Source organism: Lissotriton vulgaris, unplaced genomic scaffold (assembly GCF_964263255.1).
Source record: "Lissotriton vulgaris unplaced genomic scaffold, aLisVul1.2 SCAFFOLD_2822, whole genome shotgun sequence".
In the NCBI taxonomy this organism is placed as follows: domain Eukaryota; kingdom Metazoa; phylum Chordata; class Amphibia; order Caudata; family Salamandridae; genus Lissotriton; species Lissotriton vulgaris.
The window spans coordinates 285,872-302,654 of record NW_028242765.1 but is presented as its reverse complement, the minus strand read 5'-3'; the positions used below and the strand labels follow the sequence as shown (position 1 = coordinate 302,654).

The 16,783-nt window shown below is 46.7% G+C and overlaps 1 protein-coding gene across 1 annotated transcript in view; it reads left to right on the top strand.

Moving 5' to 3' along the window:
* Positions 1-303: 303 nt before the first annotated feature.
* The window catches only part of LOC147668850 (protein mono-ADP-ribosyltransferase PARP14-like), a 253,350-nt gene continuing 236,870 nt past the window's right edge, over positions 304-16,783 (top strand). Inside the window, exon 1 of the mRNA XM_086948398.1 lies at positions 304-934. Within this exon, the coding sequence (XP_086804524.1) occupies positions 640-934 (295 nt within the window). The 5' untranslated portion in view covers positions 304-639. The remainder of the gene's footprint in view (positions 935-16,783) is intronic.

The window sequence follows — 16,783 nt, the reverse complement described above, 5'->3', positions numbered from 1 at the left end:
GCCAAGCCACCAGAGGGTGGGCAAAAGTTAATTTAGGGTTTGCTTGCTTCTTACCCTTTCTAGGATTGTGGCTGCTGCTTGACAAGGGCTCCTACCCCACGACCCTGTTTCTAACAGAGAGTAATTTAACAAATAAATGTCATTATATTTTCAAGTCTTTCATTTTATAAGAGATGTCCAGCTTTTAAACTATGTACGTAGCATGTTGTTACTTTTTTAAAATGATTTGACCCAGTGTTTGTACTTCGTGTCTAAATACATATCTTGGTTGTTTCAAGAAATGTTTATTTTTCTTTTGCAGCAACCGCAGCAGCTGCAGTAGCATCAATCTTCAGCACCAAACGACCCTCTGAGACAAAGAAAAGCTCTAGTTTTGTATTCGAAGATAAAATCGAGCCAGCAATCTTCCAGATTTGTGGTGAAAACCCCCAAAATGTGAAAGACACTGCATCTTGGATTGAAGAATTAATCACAAATGAGTATTGTGACAGCACTATCAGAGATGAGTGGATTGCAGAATTCGAAGAGAAGGAGCACCAAGAATTGACTGAACTTCAGAACAGTTTGCAGATCCGGATACAAGTAAAATGCAAGCAGGATAATGCCTCTGTTCAAGTTAGTGGTCTCACCAGGGACGTTATGACCGCCTGCATGGAAATACAAAATATGATAAAAAAGATTAGTAAGGAAGCGGGACAAAAACGACAAGAGGAACTTGTGAGCAACATTGTAGAGTGGCAATATGACAACGGAAGGACATTTGTTGCTTTTCATAAACCGGCAAATCTGCAGCTTGAGAAGGCATTTATGGAAAATGTAGGCACTGTTACGGTCCAGAATGGTAACAGAACTTACCATGTTAATTTCGAAGCTGAATCTGCAACAGATGATAGAAAAAATACAGTGAAAATTAAGCGAACTTCAAAGATAGAAGGTAAATCAAAAAAGTTTAAATAATGTTTATGCTAGCCTGAAAAAAATGTATCTCCGCTCCAACACATGCACATGTGGTAAGGAACATTACTAAAGACATCACTATGATGACTGAAACTCCAAAGTGTTTCCCTTTTTCACATCTGTTTCTGACATTACTTCCATACATGTTTGCTTTGGCATCCTAATCGTAAAACAATTTGGAAATGTCTGTTGTGATTCACACCCAATTCATAAACCTTACTTTTTATTTATTTACTTATGTATTTATTCACTGCATAATAATGTTTTACCACACTGCAACACAAAACGAAATGGAGCAGGATCAAATACAAGCTGAAAGACTAATGCACCATCCAAATTTAAGTATCAACCAGAATTTGTGCACCAGGTCCTAGTATTTTTAATGCAACACTTTTTTTTATCAATTCCTTTTACATAATAAGTATATAGTGAGTACTGTTGGGCGGTTCCCCTCATCTCCTGGTAAGTAGTGGTAGCCCAGAAAAGGTTTACTGCTCTCCCAGGTATTATCGTTATGGAACAATGAATAAAAAAGACGAGGATTTTAAATTTCTACTTAATTTATCAGTGGTGCACATTTAGCATTAAACACAGTCAAGCAACTGTACATTTTTAGCGGTTTACTATACACAAGCCAATTTCAAGTGATCAGCTTTCATGCAACAATATACAATTTAAAAATGTAAATTTTTACAAAATGTTGGATATGCATTTTACACAAACAAAAATAATTTGTTTGTGCACTGATGCAAGGTAATTTACCCAATTAGGCTAACTCTGGAAAGTATCTAACACTAATCATTGTGAGATGTTAGACATGTAATAAATATGTACAAGTTGGTACTCTCCTCTGAACTTGAGGCATAATTAGTCCCAAATAAATAGTTTTAAATGTTATGGTAACATCAAAGGATTATCCTAAAAGGGAGTGTCTTGACTAAGATCTGGGACTTCATTCTTCCAGCACTTGTCCTACCTGATGTTATATAATGCCTGCAGCAACAGACAATGTCACTGAAGCGCACACACTGCAATATCTTTCTGGTCCTTGTTTAGAAAAGTCTGATTCAAACAGATTTGGGGCTATTTCTGGAAACTACTGAGGATCATTGCACACGCTTTGTGTCTCAAATACATACAGCGGATGATTTGCGCCTGACATCATAGTAATTGGACATATTTCTAGCCTTGAAAAGTCCAGGTGGATGAAACAAGTGTCGTCTGCTGCTCATTGGAACCTAACATATAACTCATCTATGAATTAAATAAATAAATCATCATCATCCATAACTGAATTGGACTTTTCTGAACAAGGACCAGAAAGATATTGTAGTGTGAGTGCTTCATTGACATCTGTTTAGTGTTAGTCAGGGCCGCCATGCAGCCCTGCGAGTTGCTCTCTTTATTCTATCAGGGGTGAGGTCTCTTGTACCATAAATCCGAGTCCAGGAGGGGAACAGCATGGGTGTGTTGAATTAACGGCCTAGAGACAAACTGTGTCCAAAGAAGGACCTTATGCTTGGCGTTTTTAGGATTAAAAAGAGATTAAAATAGATAATTGTTAATAATGACTTTTTAAGTTTACTGTTTTAGTGAGCTCACGTTTTCACTTTGGATATTAAAGTATGTGTTATCCCATTTGAAATTTAATGAAAAAGCAAAATAAGCTTAGATGCCTTTCTTCAGGAAACCCAGCCAAAGAAACTGCTGGACAGGGAAACTCGTATGCTTTGTCTGATCATCATATTAGATGACATTATAGCTCTGGACCAGTGGATCCCTAAAACCAAGAAGAGACAAACCTATTATCAAGCCTTCGTCTGTCCGGCCCAGACAGTGGAATCAAATCCCGGATGCCATTGCACTTCACAATTAGAAGACAACATGTGCATTCATCAGTGTGCTCCCGTTTATAAATTATTAATTAAAACGCCACTAGTTAGTATTCCTGTGACTATCACCCTCCTCCGCTCATGGGTGATGCGAAGTCAAATGCCATGTGCAGGTATAGAAAACTACTTGTGTTCCCTTAAACACTACTTCTGGTACTGATAAGTGTTTGGACGCTGGAGTTTGAGGAGATAACTTGAAGCCTATCTGTTGGGTACACCTTCCCCCTGACGACAGGCATGAAATGCATTGGGAATCATAGGGGCACAGGATTGCAAAGCCATCTGTTAATGATGGGATTACCCACCTAGAATTTGGTCACACTGGAAACGAAACACTAATAAAATGAATGATTCAAGAAAACTGGAACAATTTGGTTATTAAGACGGGTGGAATGAAACTACGATAAAGTGATTAATGTTGATTGAGAATGGAAACTCCTCAGTAGTACCTTTAGTGCTTATGGGACACATGTAGATTTCTATATGCGAATATGGTGCCATCTCATTTAACTCACAACTAGTGTCCTTCAGAAAAATCCTCAAGATTCATGTGTTCAAAAACACTAACCACTCTAGTCTTTTCATTACTCATTTATCTGACCGCTTTCTGTCCTTGTAGCTTAATAAAAATAATGTTACCTTAATTATTAAGAAGACTCTTTTGCAGGTGCTTTGGAGAAATATGATCTTCCAAACGTAGCCCTTGGTGCTTATCTTAAACTTGACTCTGAACCATATTTGGACCCCCACTTAATTCTTAAATCTAGTTTGTTTACATGAATTCAAAATTATATTTCAGTGCCTAAGTACATCTTCCTGCTAATGACTTAGACTTTTATTTAGAGTTTAATAAGTAGGTTACTATGTCACAAACTTGGCGGATGTCCCTCTGTTGGATTACAAGTACTTTATAGCCTATGGAACTTGTAATATGGCAGACTGCATATTTTGACTGAGTATCCTGTCTTAAAAATCTGACTAAGACTCTTAGTATACCACTACACCATGTTCTTTCTCTGTAGTCTTATGTGAGAGTCTATCAATTTGCCAGCTGCTGGTAATTTCCCACAAGGTTCATGGTTCAATCTGTTAGCCCTGAAGCAAGAGCAAGGATGGAGTGACTGATCTCACGCTCACCTAGACTTATTGTAAAAAATGCAGGCAGATTAGAAAAATATAAAACGATACTGCTGTTCTAAAATCAGCATTGCAGATGAGTCTGTAAGTGATAAATTAGCTCACTGTCTACAGTGCAAGACAAGTGTAACTGAAAACCTTTGCGGCATGGTCCATAAGTCCAGCCTTCAAGGTATAAGACGGAGTTATTTGATCCAAACCGATGCCACAAAATAAATGTTAAATCACCCCATAAATATGGTGACAACATTTCTTTGCTCCTCATCCGCAGGTAATCTCAGAGCGCGTAAGACTTTAGATGTGGAGCTTAACACCTGCACCTTCTGATGGATATTGAGAACTGTGGATTCCTCACCTTTAGAACATTCACCAGGCTTCAGAATTAATCCGAAAGTTTTTCAGCTGTGGTCATGCACACCACTATGTGGCATTGTACTTCTCTGCGTTGGTTCCATACCACACCGGCAATAATGGAGGGGAGGCGCATTACTGCGCCCCGTCTGCATGTTAAAATCGGTCCCTTTCATTCTGTGCCTTCCCATGCAGATCCATTCCCACATTTGTTGGCCCTTTGATGATATCTAAAAATCAAGAACCAGTGTGCCATGGAACTTTGTCCCCTTCAAAAACAACTGGCTTCATGCCATGCTGTGACTGCATAAAACAGATGTTGGTCACAGGCCCTCATGACTTATGTCTCTGGTGTTTGGGCTTGCGAAACGGATCAAAGTTGTGTGACAAGTGCACCATTTGTGCATCCTAAGGGGATCTGGGATAGGGAGAAGAAGTTGTATATTGTTGAGCATATTGTTGAGCATCAAAAGAAACGGAACCCTTCGTGTAGGTTCCTCTACCCCTTCAAGTCCACCTTGAGTTCAGAGTCCTTCGGCACAAACAGAAACCTCAGTTCTGGTACCAATGTCTGACCTCTTATGGACTTCAGATTGATGGTGACCGATGTTGCACTGTGAAATCACTAAAATGCATACATTTTCTTACATGTCTTTGGGGACTGCGGGGGAAGCTTCAAGGCCCCGCGGTCCCTGCCAGCTCCTCGCCACCTGCTGGAGCTGGCATTGCTTTTGGGCAGAGAACGCTGCAAACATTGAAGCAAACAGTATTTGCAATGGCTTGGCGGGAGAAGACCGCCATAGCAAACTGCAGTGTACCTGTGCTGGGCACCCCTCCCATCTTTTAAATATAGCCCTGGGGAGGTGGTGGTCTCCTGGTCTGTGTGGGGGCGCTGAGCCCCCAAACACCTTTTTAACATTACCCCGGGGAGGTGGTAGTCCCCGGGGCTGCTTGGGGGAGGGGGGATGGAGCCCCCCATGCATTTTTGTACAAGTAGCCCCTTGGAGGTGGCAGTCCCCAGTGCTGCGGGGGGCTACGTGCCCCCCAATATTCCCAAATTCTTAGCCTCGGGGAGCTGGTGGTCCCCAGGGCCCCGCTAAGCTCCCACAAATCTATTTTTCATAGCCCCCGGGACCTTGCCCACCCAGGGGCCCCAAGCAAACAAAGCACTGAAGCCTGTTTTTTTTTTCTTCAGCCGGATTCGTGAATCCACTGCCAATCCCACCGACTTTCTTTAAAAAAAAAAATGCTTTTCTGTCCCTTTGGGTCTCTGTTGGACCCCCTGAACAGGCCTAGGGGGTCATGGTTTTTCTACCCTACACTTTTTTCTTTTTTCAATCTTTCTTCTTGTGACTCAGTTCAACCGAGTCATAAGATGGCTGGCAACACCTCTTATTTGAAGTGTTGACAGCCAATCAGATCTCAAGCACAAAATCGAGAGGGTTTGCGGATCCACTGTGGCCGCAGATGTATATCTGGGAAATCCTTAAATTTCTCAGAAGCTACTGAATGAATTTACACCATTTAACAAAAGGAGTGCTTTCTAGACCAAGAGCTTCCTTTTTTTCAAATTTGACGTAATTCCGTTCAGCAGTTCGGGCTGTAGCTGTGTCTAAAGTTCCTATGGGGATCATCATTGAGAAAAGTGTTTTGGGCCCCCCCCCCCTTTTTCTCGGCCCCTGCGTGACAGATCACTCCAAAATGTTCAAGACAGCAGCTGACGTGACCCATTAGTTTTGAACATTTTGCGAAGATTCGTCAAACAGCGCCAAAGATATTGTCAAAAGAAAAAAAGCTCATATTGTATGGAAACTAGATCCTAACTATAACCACCTACTGGCAACCGCCAGTTTTAATTTGACTCTGGGGATGTGGTGGCAGGAGCCGGCTAGGACTGTGGGGGCCTAGAGGCTCGTCCTGAGGGAAAGTCAGAAGGGAGCAGAAAGAGGCAGAATTTAAGTTGGAAACAAGCGGAGAGAGGCAAAATTAAGGTCAGAAACGTGCAGGAAGTGGCAAAATAAAGGTGAGAATCGAGCAGCAAGAGGCAGAATAAAGGTCAGAAAAAGGCAGAATAAAGGTCAGAAATGACCAGCAAGGGCAGAATAAAGGTCAGCAACGAGCAGAAAGAGGCAGAATAAACGTGAAAAACTGTCAGAATGAGGCAGAATAAATGTTAGCAACTAGCTGAAAGAGTCAGAAATGAGCAGAAAAAGGCAAAATAAAGGTCCGAAACAAGCAGAGAGGTCAGAAATGAGCGAAAATAGGCAAAATAAATATTTGAAAAAGACACGTTAGTGATAGATTCCTTACCTTAGAATATCCCCAGGTGTCAGACTGGATCCGGAAAGTTTACGCTAGCAGTACCCCTGCGCGTAGGTAGGCGTCACCGTGCGGCTCAGAGTACATCGCTGGCGTCGTAGACTCCAAGATGAAGTCGTCGGAGCTACTTAGACGCGTCCAAGCGCGCTGATGTCAGTTCTTTTTTTTCCCGCGCCAGCAAGCGCAGACCTGAGAGAAAGTGGTACTCCTAGTTAATAACTTTAACTTGGATTCTGAGAACTTGTTTCTCTTATCTTGTCGAGTACTCAACTTCTGGTGCAGTAGGGATGCCCAGGTTTAAGTCCTGTAGGGCCTACCGTCGGAACATGTTGGTAGCGGACCCTCACAATGTGTCTCTTCTGCTTGGGGCACGCCCATGACCCCAAGGCGTGCCCCGATTGCCGGGCCATGGTGCCAAAAGCTTTGCGGAAGCATTCCCGAAAGTTGTTGGCGGTCCGGCTGTCGGTTCCGCGCCGATCAAAGTCCCGCTCCCATGGTGGGTCGAGGGACCGGTCGCGGGACCGACCCCATCGCTCACCGGAATCAGGGACAGGTAAGTCACGACGCCATAAAAAGTCGAAGAAGCAGCGTCGCTCTTCGTCTACCCCTCACCGGTCATGGGAGGGGGCGGGCGGTCACTCCCCTGTGGCTCTGATGGAGCCTCCTTTATTGCCTGCAGCCTACCCGCCCTTTCCAGTACCGCACGTGACTCCGGACAAAATACAGGCCTTCCTGTCGACCATGAACCGTTTGCTTGGCTCATCGGGTCCTTCCGGAGTGCCTACGGGCCCCATGGACCCGTTGGGTGGTTCTGCCCAGTGCTACGCCGGGCAAGATACCCTGTGGCACTGCTAGCTCTGGCCTCCGTGCCACCGCCGGCTCCGGCGCTGGTCCCGCGCCGGATACAATGCCGAACCAGGATTGGTTCATTACCCCCAAATTCCTTTTCTTGTTGGAGAGTTGGTATCTTTTCCCCGGGCACCTCGTCCTTAGCTGCCTCTTCCACAACCGGTGGATGAAGGAGAGTACTGGGAGGGGTCTAACGCCTCTCTCGCAGCTCAAAGCGAGGGTGAGCCGGAGTGGAGGGTAATATGGAAGGTCCAGTGGATCTGGATTTCTCTCCACACCCTGGTACATTGTACACTTTTTCTGTGGTGTTGCGTAGGGCGGCAAAGGCTCTTAACCTTGAGCTCCCTTATGTGCCTATCAAAACCAATCTCCTGACTGAGGTGCTGCAGCCAGCGTCGTCCCCTGCGGAGCCGCTGCTGCCCTTCAACAACGCACTTACTGACTTCCTGATAAGCACCTGGAACAAACCCAACACTGGGGCTCCTGTGGATAAGGGTGTGGCTCACGGCCAGCGCCGGGCGCCCCCAGCTTTCTCACACAACACTCGTCACCTCAGAGTCTGGTTGTCCAGGCCTCTGCCTCGCCAAGCGCATTCCTTTCTACTCCTTCAGACAAGGAATCTAAGAAACTGGAGCAGTTTGGGAAAAAGATTTTCACTTCTGCCAGTTCTGGGCGGTGAATACTTCAAGCCTGTTGGGCCGCTATTCCCATTCTGTGTGGGACACTGTGGCACAGGTGCTGCCTTAGTGCCCTGTGGAAGCTCGGGTGCTACTCTCCCAGGCTTTTACCGAGGGGAGAGACGCTGCTAAATTTACTATCCCTTGTGGGCTTGACACAACCTATTCCCTCGGCAGGGCGCCTTCCTCAACGGTGGCGCCACGCCGTTACGCTTGGCTCAGAACAATTGGCTTTTCCAGGGATGTTCAGAATACTTTGTTTGACATACCGTTTGATGGCAAACTCCTCTTTGGTGACCAGGTGGATATCACCCTGGAATGCTTTAAGGACTCTCGGGCTATGGCCCAGTCCTTGGGTCTTGCCGCCACGCCCACTCCCTCGGGTCAGCTTTTCTCTCCTTTTGATGTCAGCGTTGAGGGGGCCAAACGCGTACCTTTCAGACCCGCAGGCCTGTTTAGCCACAGTCTCAGCGCAGCCGTGGCCGTGGGGCAAGTCTTGGTGGGTCCCGAGGCCAGTGGACGGGTCAGTACACCACCGCCCCTGCCACTACCGCCTCAAAACCTTCCTCGCCCGTTGTTTCAGGCTAGCCAGACGCTAGTGGGTGGCAGGATTCGCCGTCACCTCCCCCACTGGCGCACCATCACTTCAGCCAGGTGGGTTCTGCAGTTAGTCCGCAGGGGCTACTCCCTCCGCTTCGAGTCTACCCCTCTGGCCATGCAACCCCAGTACCATCGCATGTCGGGGGATCACTTGGCACTTCTCCAGCAGGAATTTGCGGCCCTCTTGGCCAAGGGGGCCATCGAGCGCGTTTCGACGCAAGGACAAAGGTTTCATCCTATCTTAGACCTCCGGAACTTCAATTGTTTCCTCCGGGAGGAGAGTTTCAAGATGCTCACGCTTGCTCAGGTCTTGTCTGCCCTAGACCCGCAAGACTGGCTGGTAGCGTTGGACTTGAAGGATGCTTATTTTCATATCCTCATCCTGCCAGCCCACCAACGTTACCTACACTTCACTGTGGGCCCGAGCACTTTCAGTTCACTGTGCTCCCTTTCGGCCTTACCAGCGCCCCTCGGGTGTTCATGAAAGTGGTGGCGGTGGTCGCAACTCATCTGCACAGATCAGGGGTCTCAGTCTTCCCCTATCTCGACGACTGGCTGTTGAAGGAGGGCTCGCCCCAGGCATTCGTCTCCCACCTCCAAACTACGGCTGACCTCCTGCATTGGCTGGGGTTTTCCATCAATGTGCCGAAGTCGCACCTGATTCCCTCTCAGAAGCTCCTCTTAATCAGAGCGGTTCTGGATACGGCGCAGTTTCGGGTTTATCCTCCCGAACAGCGAGTCCGGGACATTCGGCCTATGATTCCGATCTTTTGGCCCTGGTCTTGGGTTTTGGTCAGGAAGACCCTGAGACTGCTGGGCCTTATGGCCTCCTGCATCCTGCTGGTCAGTCATGCCATATGGCATATGCGGGTTCTGCAGTGGGATATGAAGTTCCAGTGTACGCAGCATAGAGGAAACCTGTTCGACTACGTCCAGATCTCGGAGGACACTGCACAGGACTTGCAGTGGTGGCTCACGGACCAGCATTGAGTCAGCGGCAGATCCCTCTTCCTTCCCCAACCGGAGCACACACTGGTGACGGACGCGTCCCTCCTGGGATGGGGCGGCCACATGGGAGAGGCGGAGATTAGAGGCCACTGGTCTCCGGAGTCCAAGCTCCATATCAACCTTTTGGAACTCAGGGCGATCCAACTTGCAGTGAAAGCATTCCTTCCCTCTGTCAAGGGGAGAGTAGTGCAGGTGTTCACCGACAAACCTCCGCCATCTGGTACTGCAACAAGCAGGGCGGGGTGGGGTCGTGGACCCTATGTCAGGAGGCTCTGCGTCTCTGGACGTGGCTGGAACGTCAAGGCATTTCCTTGGTGGTTCAACACTTGGTGGGTTCCCTGAACGCCAGAGCGGACAAACTCAGCTGCAGGTGCATGTTGGATCGCGAATGACGTCTTCACTCCGAGGTGGCGCAAGGTCTCTTTCAGCAGTGGGGAGAACCTTGGTTAGATCTTTTCGCCGCCGAAGAGAACGAGCAATGTCAGTAGTTCTGCGCGCTGGAGTTTCTAAGGCAGCACTCGCTTGGCAACGCTTTTCGTCACGAGTGGAGTTCCGGTCTGTTGTACGCCTTTTTGCCAATGCTACTTCTGCCCAGAGTGCTGAAAAAGATCAGGCGCGACCGGGTCCAAGTTATTCTTGTAGCTCCTTACTGAGCTCAAAGAGTTTCGTATCCCGAGCTACTCAGTATGAGCTTAGATTCCCCGATCCGCATGCCTCTTCGGGTGGATCTTCTGTCACAGCAGCAGGGGACGATCCTCCACTCGAACCTGCCCAGCCTCCACCTCCTTGCGTGGAGATTGAGTGATGACAGCTGATTCCATTTGACTTGCCTCCTGAAGTCTGTAATGTGATTCTGGCAGTCAGGCATCCCTCCACTAAAACTGTATATGCCTGTCGGTGGAAGAAATTTGTGGCATGGTGTACAGCGAAAGTTGTAGACCCCCTTTCTGCTCCTCTTTCTGAGGTCCTTTTGTTCTTTCTCTCCTTGGCCCAGCAGGGCTCCGTTCTGGGCACTATCAAGGGCTTCATTTCTGCTCTTTCAGCCTTTCTTAGGCTGCCTGATCAGCCCTCTCTTTTCAAGTCCCCTGTGGTCAATAGATTTCTCAAAGGCATTACTCACCTTTTCCCTCCTATTCCTTTTGTGATGCCTCAGTGGGACTTGAACCTGGTTCTCACATACTTAATGTGCGCTCCCTTTGAGCCTCTTTATAACTGTGATTTGCGGTTATTGACTTTTAAAACTGTCTTCCAGGTGGCCATCACCTCCACCAGGAGGGTGAGTGAGCACCGGGCTCTATCCTGTAAACCTCCTTTCCTGGAAATTCATCCGGACATGGTGGTGCTTCGACCACGTCCCTCCTTTCTGCCAAAAGTAGTCTCTGCCTTTTATCTCTGGCAAACTGTCACTCTGCCCACTTTCTTTCCGCCTCCGCATCCTTCAAGAGAGGAAGAGAGGCTCCACCGTCTGGACCCAAAATGTGCATTTTCGTTCTATCTCAACCGCACACAGCTGTTCCAGGTAGGTGACCAGCTCTTTGTTGGCTACGTGGATGTCAATAGAGGTCGGGCTGTGGACAAGCGGACTATCTCCCGATGGGTTGTCTTGTGCATTAAAGCTTGTTACTCTCTGGCTAAAAAGGAACCTCCAGTTGGGCTGCCGCCCATTCTACCAGGGCGACAGCAGCTACTACAGCATTGGGACACGGTGTCCCCCTGCAAGATATCGGTCAGGCAGCCACGTGGTCCTCACTGCATACTTTCACTAAGCACTATTGCCTTGACAGTCAAGTCCGGAGAGATGGTTTCTTTGGTCGGTCGGTTCTCCGTGACTTTCTGGTGTGATTTCACTTCGCAGACCCACCATCAGGTTTGGTATTGCTTGGGTATGTGTTCCATGGTAAAGAATCTATCACTAACGTGTCTCTTTCAGATGCACAAGTTACTCACTTGTGTAACGATATATCTGTAAGAGACATTCGTTTGTGCTAGATTCCTTACTGCCTGCCCTTTATCCCCGTTCTGTGAACTGTTCCTAGGGTTCAGGTCATCTCTTTCAGGGCTCTAGTACTATTGCGCCGGTCTCTGGCATGGCTCTGCGTTCATGGCATGCGAAAGTCGTGTACAGAACTGATGTCAGCGAGCATGTCCGGTCTAAGTAGCTCCGACGTCATCTCGGGGGCTACGACCCCAGCGACGTACGCAGAGCTGCACGGCAACGCCTACCGACACGCAGGGTCACTGCTGACGAAAACTTTCCGGATCCAGTCTGATGCCTGGGATATTCTAAGGTAAGGAATCTATCACTAACTAATGTCTCTTACAGATATATCATTACACAAGTAAGTAACTTGTGCGTCAGAAATGAGTAGAAAAAGGCAAAATGGAGGTCTTAAACAAGCAGAAAGTGACAAAATAAAGACTAGAAGTGAGCAGGAAAAAGGCCGAAAATGAGCGTAACCCACTCAGGCACCCACTCATAGACAAACTCAGACATATATACCCTCACACACTCATACACCCACTTACAGAATCATTCACACTTTCTCACCCACTAACAATTATTCTCAGAGACTCACACCGACTCATACATCCACTAAGGAACTCACACCCACTCACAGACTCACTCAGACACTCATCCACTGACTGACACACTCATGGAGATACTTCTCAAACCCATTCAGACACTCTCACACCCACTCACAGACCCACTCAGATACTCACACATCCAGTAAGACACTCATGCACCTAATCAGACCCACTCATGCACCCACGCAGACACTCATACCCACTCACTGACCCAACTGGACATTCGTGCACCCATTCGCACATCCACTAAGACACTCACTCATTCACTCACTCACACACTCATTTTCAAAGGGTACAAGTTGCAGTTAGGAAATAACATTAAAAAAAACATGGAAATTCACTGGAAAAAAACAAAGGTTGCAGGGACGTAATAGTTAGGAAATAGAATTACAATAACCTTACACATTTACTTATAAAACCAAAGACTACAGGGACGTTATAGTTGGGCTCAGATTTCACTCGTACAAAACCATAGAAATTCAGCATTTTTAATTACCTGTGCGAACTGTAACTTATGCCTCTGCAATGCACTGTTTATGAACTCGCATATTTCAACACTAATGACATAGTCAGAGACATTACTGATGACATCATCCACAAAACCACTCACACTTCCATGCAATATCTCATAACCCACCCACACAACCACTCACATACCCATTCACAAACTCTTACAAATAGTCATGTATTCACTCACTCATGCATAAAGCCACTCACTTGTACAGCCAGTCACACAACCAGTTACTCACCCATATAGATTCTCACACACCCACTTACTTATACAGATACTAACACATACTCAGCCACCTAAACAGTCACGGAGACAACCACATAGTCTCACATAGAGCCTCTCTCACACCCACTCACCCATACACCTACTTGATTGATTGATTGAGGGTTTCTAACGTGCTAGAATAGACTCCCGAAGGAGTATCTCTGCGCAATAGACCGCTGGGGAACCCGTCCTGGCTTTCCCTGTGAGGTGGTCCCTACTGGATATCTCCAAGGTGAAACCAGGCATCCCCGGCGTATGTGGGGGGCCGTTGTGGAGATGAGGCAAGCTAATGCCCAGAGTTGCCGAGTGTGATACCTAGTTAGAGTAAGCACCGAGGTGTGAATTATCAAGTCCACTGACCCTGGTCCACGTCCCTGCCGCGTCGGGAATTGAACCCTGGTCCCGGGCCTTCCTCTGCTCCCGGGTATGCCGCCTCTAACCAGTGAGCCACACCACTCCACATACACATACAGCCACTCATGTACCCTCACCCAAACAGACACATGCACCTGCTCACTCACACATACAGACACTCATGCATTCTCTCATTCACTGTTTACAGCCATTCACACCCGCTCTCACTCACCCATACAGCCGCTCATATAGCCTTACATTCACCATTTACAGCCACTTACACACTCACCCATACAGCTTCTAACTCATACAGCCACTGACATTACCAATCACTCACCATCACAAAAAATCACACAACCACTCATCTACACAGTCTCTCACATAACTAGTAACTCGTCCATACACCACTTACATACCCACTCACCCATACAGGCACTTACACAGCCATTTACTCAACCATACAGCTACTCACACACCCATTTGTTTACCCATACACACACTCACTTACACTCAGAGATACACAGACACTTACATAATCTAGGTTTTAAAATAGAATCACTCAGTAGTACACAAAGTAAACTAATTTAACTTTTGTGATACTAAAGTATATATGTTTATTTAAAAAACACTCGCAATCACTGGATAATATCATCAATGTTGTCATTGACCATGTCATGAGTGATGCAATATGTGAGGTCATAAGCAGTGCTTTAGGGGGCATAAGTTCTTGTTAGCTCAGGTAACTTTAACTTCTGAATTCCGATAGTTGTGTATGATTGAAATCTGAGCCTATCTATAACATCAGTGCAACCTTTGTTTTTTTTCAGTGAATTTCTGAGGGTTTTATAATTATATTTCCTATGTATAACATCTATGTGACCTTTGTTTTTCAGAGACTGTAACAAACAATATAGAAATTTGGTACTCCAAATAGACAGGGCAGTGATTGTGGGTAGTGAAGAATAGTGAACAAATAGCACACAGCAATATATAAAACCAAAAATGTTGACTTCAAAACTCAAGCCTCTCTCTGAACCGAAACTCAAAATAGCCATAGAGATTCCCATATTAGAAGTAAACATCCATTTGAAGTCAACATTTGTATGCCGACGTTTTGATTCTCATGAAAACCCTTCTTGAGGAGTCTTCATCAGGGCCACTAGCCACCCACAATTATTAAAGAATCAAATATAAGTCTCCTAACTGGTACTTAACATGAAGGTAAACTGGCTAATAGTCAGGACCAGTTTTACCTCTCATCATGGGTCAAGAACACAAGTAATAATTTATTGGAACATAGAGTTCACCAACTTAAGGATCTGTAAACAACAAATTCATAAGCAGTTGGTGAACTTGAAATGTAATGCACATTGGCATACAGATATACTCACCCAAAAATGCAGGAAAAAATCACCTTATGCCACCACAGTATCACCATAAAAAGTTGCCTTTTCATCCTAAAAAGTGCCAAAGGAATAGAATTCCATGTTATCAGTCTCACAGTATATGATTCAACCAATTAAAGTATCCCTGTGTGAATTCCCTTTATAAGGTGGTGTGATAATCAAATACTACAAATGTCTATAGTAAATAAGAAAAAGGCAGCAGGTTTCGATTTTCCTTTGAAAATCTATTTCTTTAAAAACAAATTTCCTGTAAAAACATTTTGACTCTGGCCTTTCAGGTCCTGTTGCCTTTGTCTTACTACTACAAGGGAATATCGGCATTGAAGACCTGGCTCTGCTGTTGAGCCTGCACCTGGGTCGTCTTCGCACCTCCCTGAGTTTCCTAGAGCCGCAGCGACCCCCACAGAATTCCGTGAGTTTTATGAGGCCATACACCTAGTATCTGGGTGACCAATCCATGCTTGTACGCCTTCAAGGTCTGTGGGTTTCGGAAGGGCCCCTACAGGTTTTCCACCACACCAGTGGGGCCTGTGGAGCCATGGACAGATCCTGACCGATCCCGGTTAAGCCAACTTCGACCTTGCCCGGCGCCTGTCCCACTGCTGATCTCCCCGGCACTGCTGCACCTATTCTCATCATGGAACCCGACACAAAGCTGGATGGCCTGCATCAAATGCTAACTGCGGCTCTGAATGGAGCCATTAATTCCAGGCCAGAACCAAATTCCTATGGGCTTGAACTTGGGGAAGATTAGGAGTGGTCACTGGATCCTTATGAATAGTAGCCTCTAGTCCCCATCGAGGACAGATGGTGTGAGGATTTGGTGAATGCCAGTGGACTAGACACCTCCCCAGATACAGGCTTTGTCTCTCCTCCTACCGTGGCTATGAAAGAGGGAGACTGATTTGTAGTGGTGGTGAGAAGGGTGGCTGAAGTCCTGGACCTTCCCCTTTCCTCTGTGGCTGTCAAAATGAACGCCTTGACAGAAGTGTCCAGTCGGGAGTCACTTCTTCTGAACTGCTTCTCCCTTTTAATGAAGCCCTCACAGACGTTCTACATGGGGCCTGTCCAAGCCCTGCGCAGGGGCTTATGTGAATAGGACAAATGCCTGCCATTATCGCCCCACCCTAGGTAACCCAACTTCTTAAGTTTCCTATTCCAAACTAAATCTTGGCATATTCCCCACCACTGGACAGGGAATCCAAGAGGCTGGATGCCCTAGGTAAGAAGATATTTTCTTCCACCAGCCTGGCACTGCTGTAGGTGAACAGCGTGTGGCTTTTGGGCAATACTCCCATTCTTCTTGGACTCTGTTGTGTAAGTGCTGCCTATGGTCTCGAAGGAGGCCCAAGCCATACTATCCCAAGCTATTGCTGATGGGAGGGGCACAGCGAAGTTCGCCATACCCAGTGATTTAGATATGGCTGACTCACTGGGCCGGGCGGTTTCTTTGTCATTGGCCCTTAGACTCCATGCTTGGTTGAAAACCACTGGCTTTTCAGGGGATGTCCATTCCACCCCTCATTGATGTGCCCTTTGACGGCTCCAGTCTCTTCAGCAAAAACTCTGATTTAGCGCTAGAGTGCTTCAAGGAAAGCAGAGCCGTTGAGCTTTTTCAGGATCCCTCGCCAGCCCCACTCTGCCTTAAGCTCCTTTAGTGGTTTTCAGTCTCCACGGCATGCATGCTTCCCAGCCCCTGTGTGGCCAAGGACACGGTACCCACAGACCCAGTGGGTCAGGTAATCAGAAGTTGGTTGAGTCCACCACTCCCCCTACAGCCACTGCCTCCAAGCCTCTTTAGTGTGCCAGAGGAGCCATTGAGGGGGTGCCGGCTTCAGATGTAAGTGGTGGTTACTATTCCCGATAATTCTG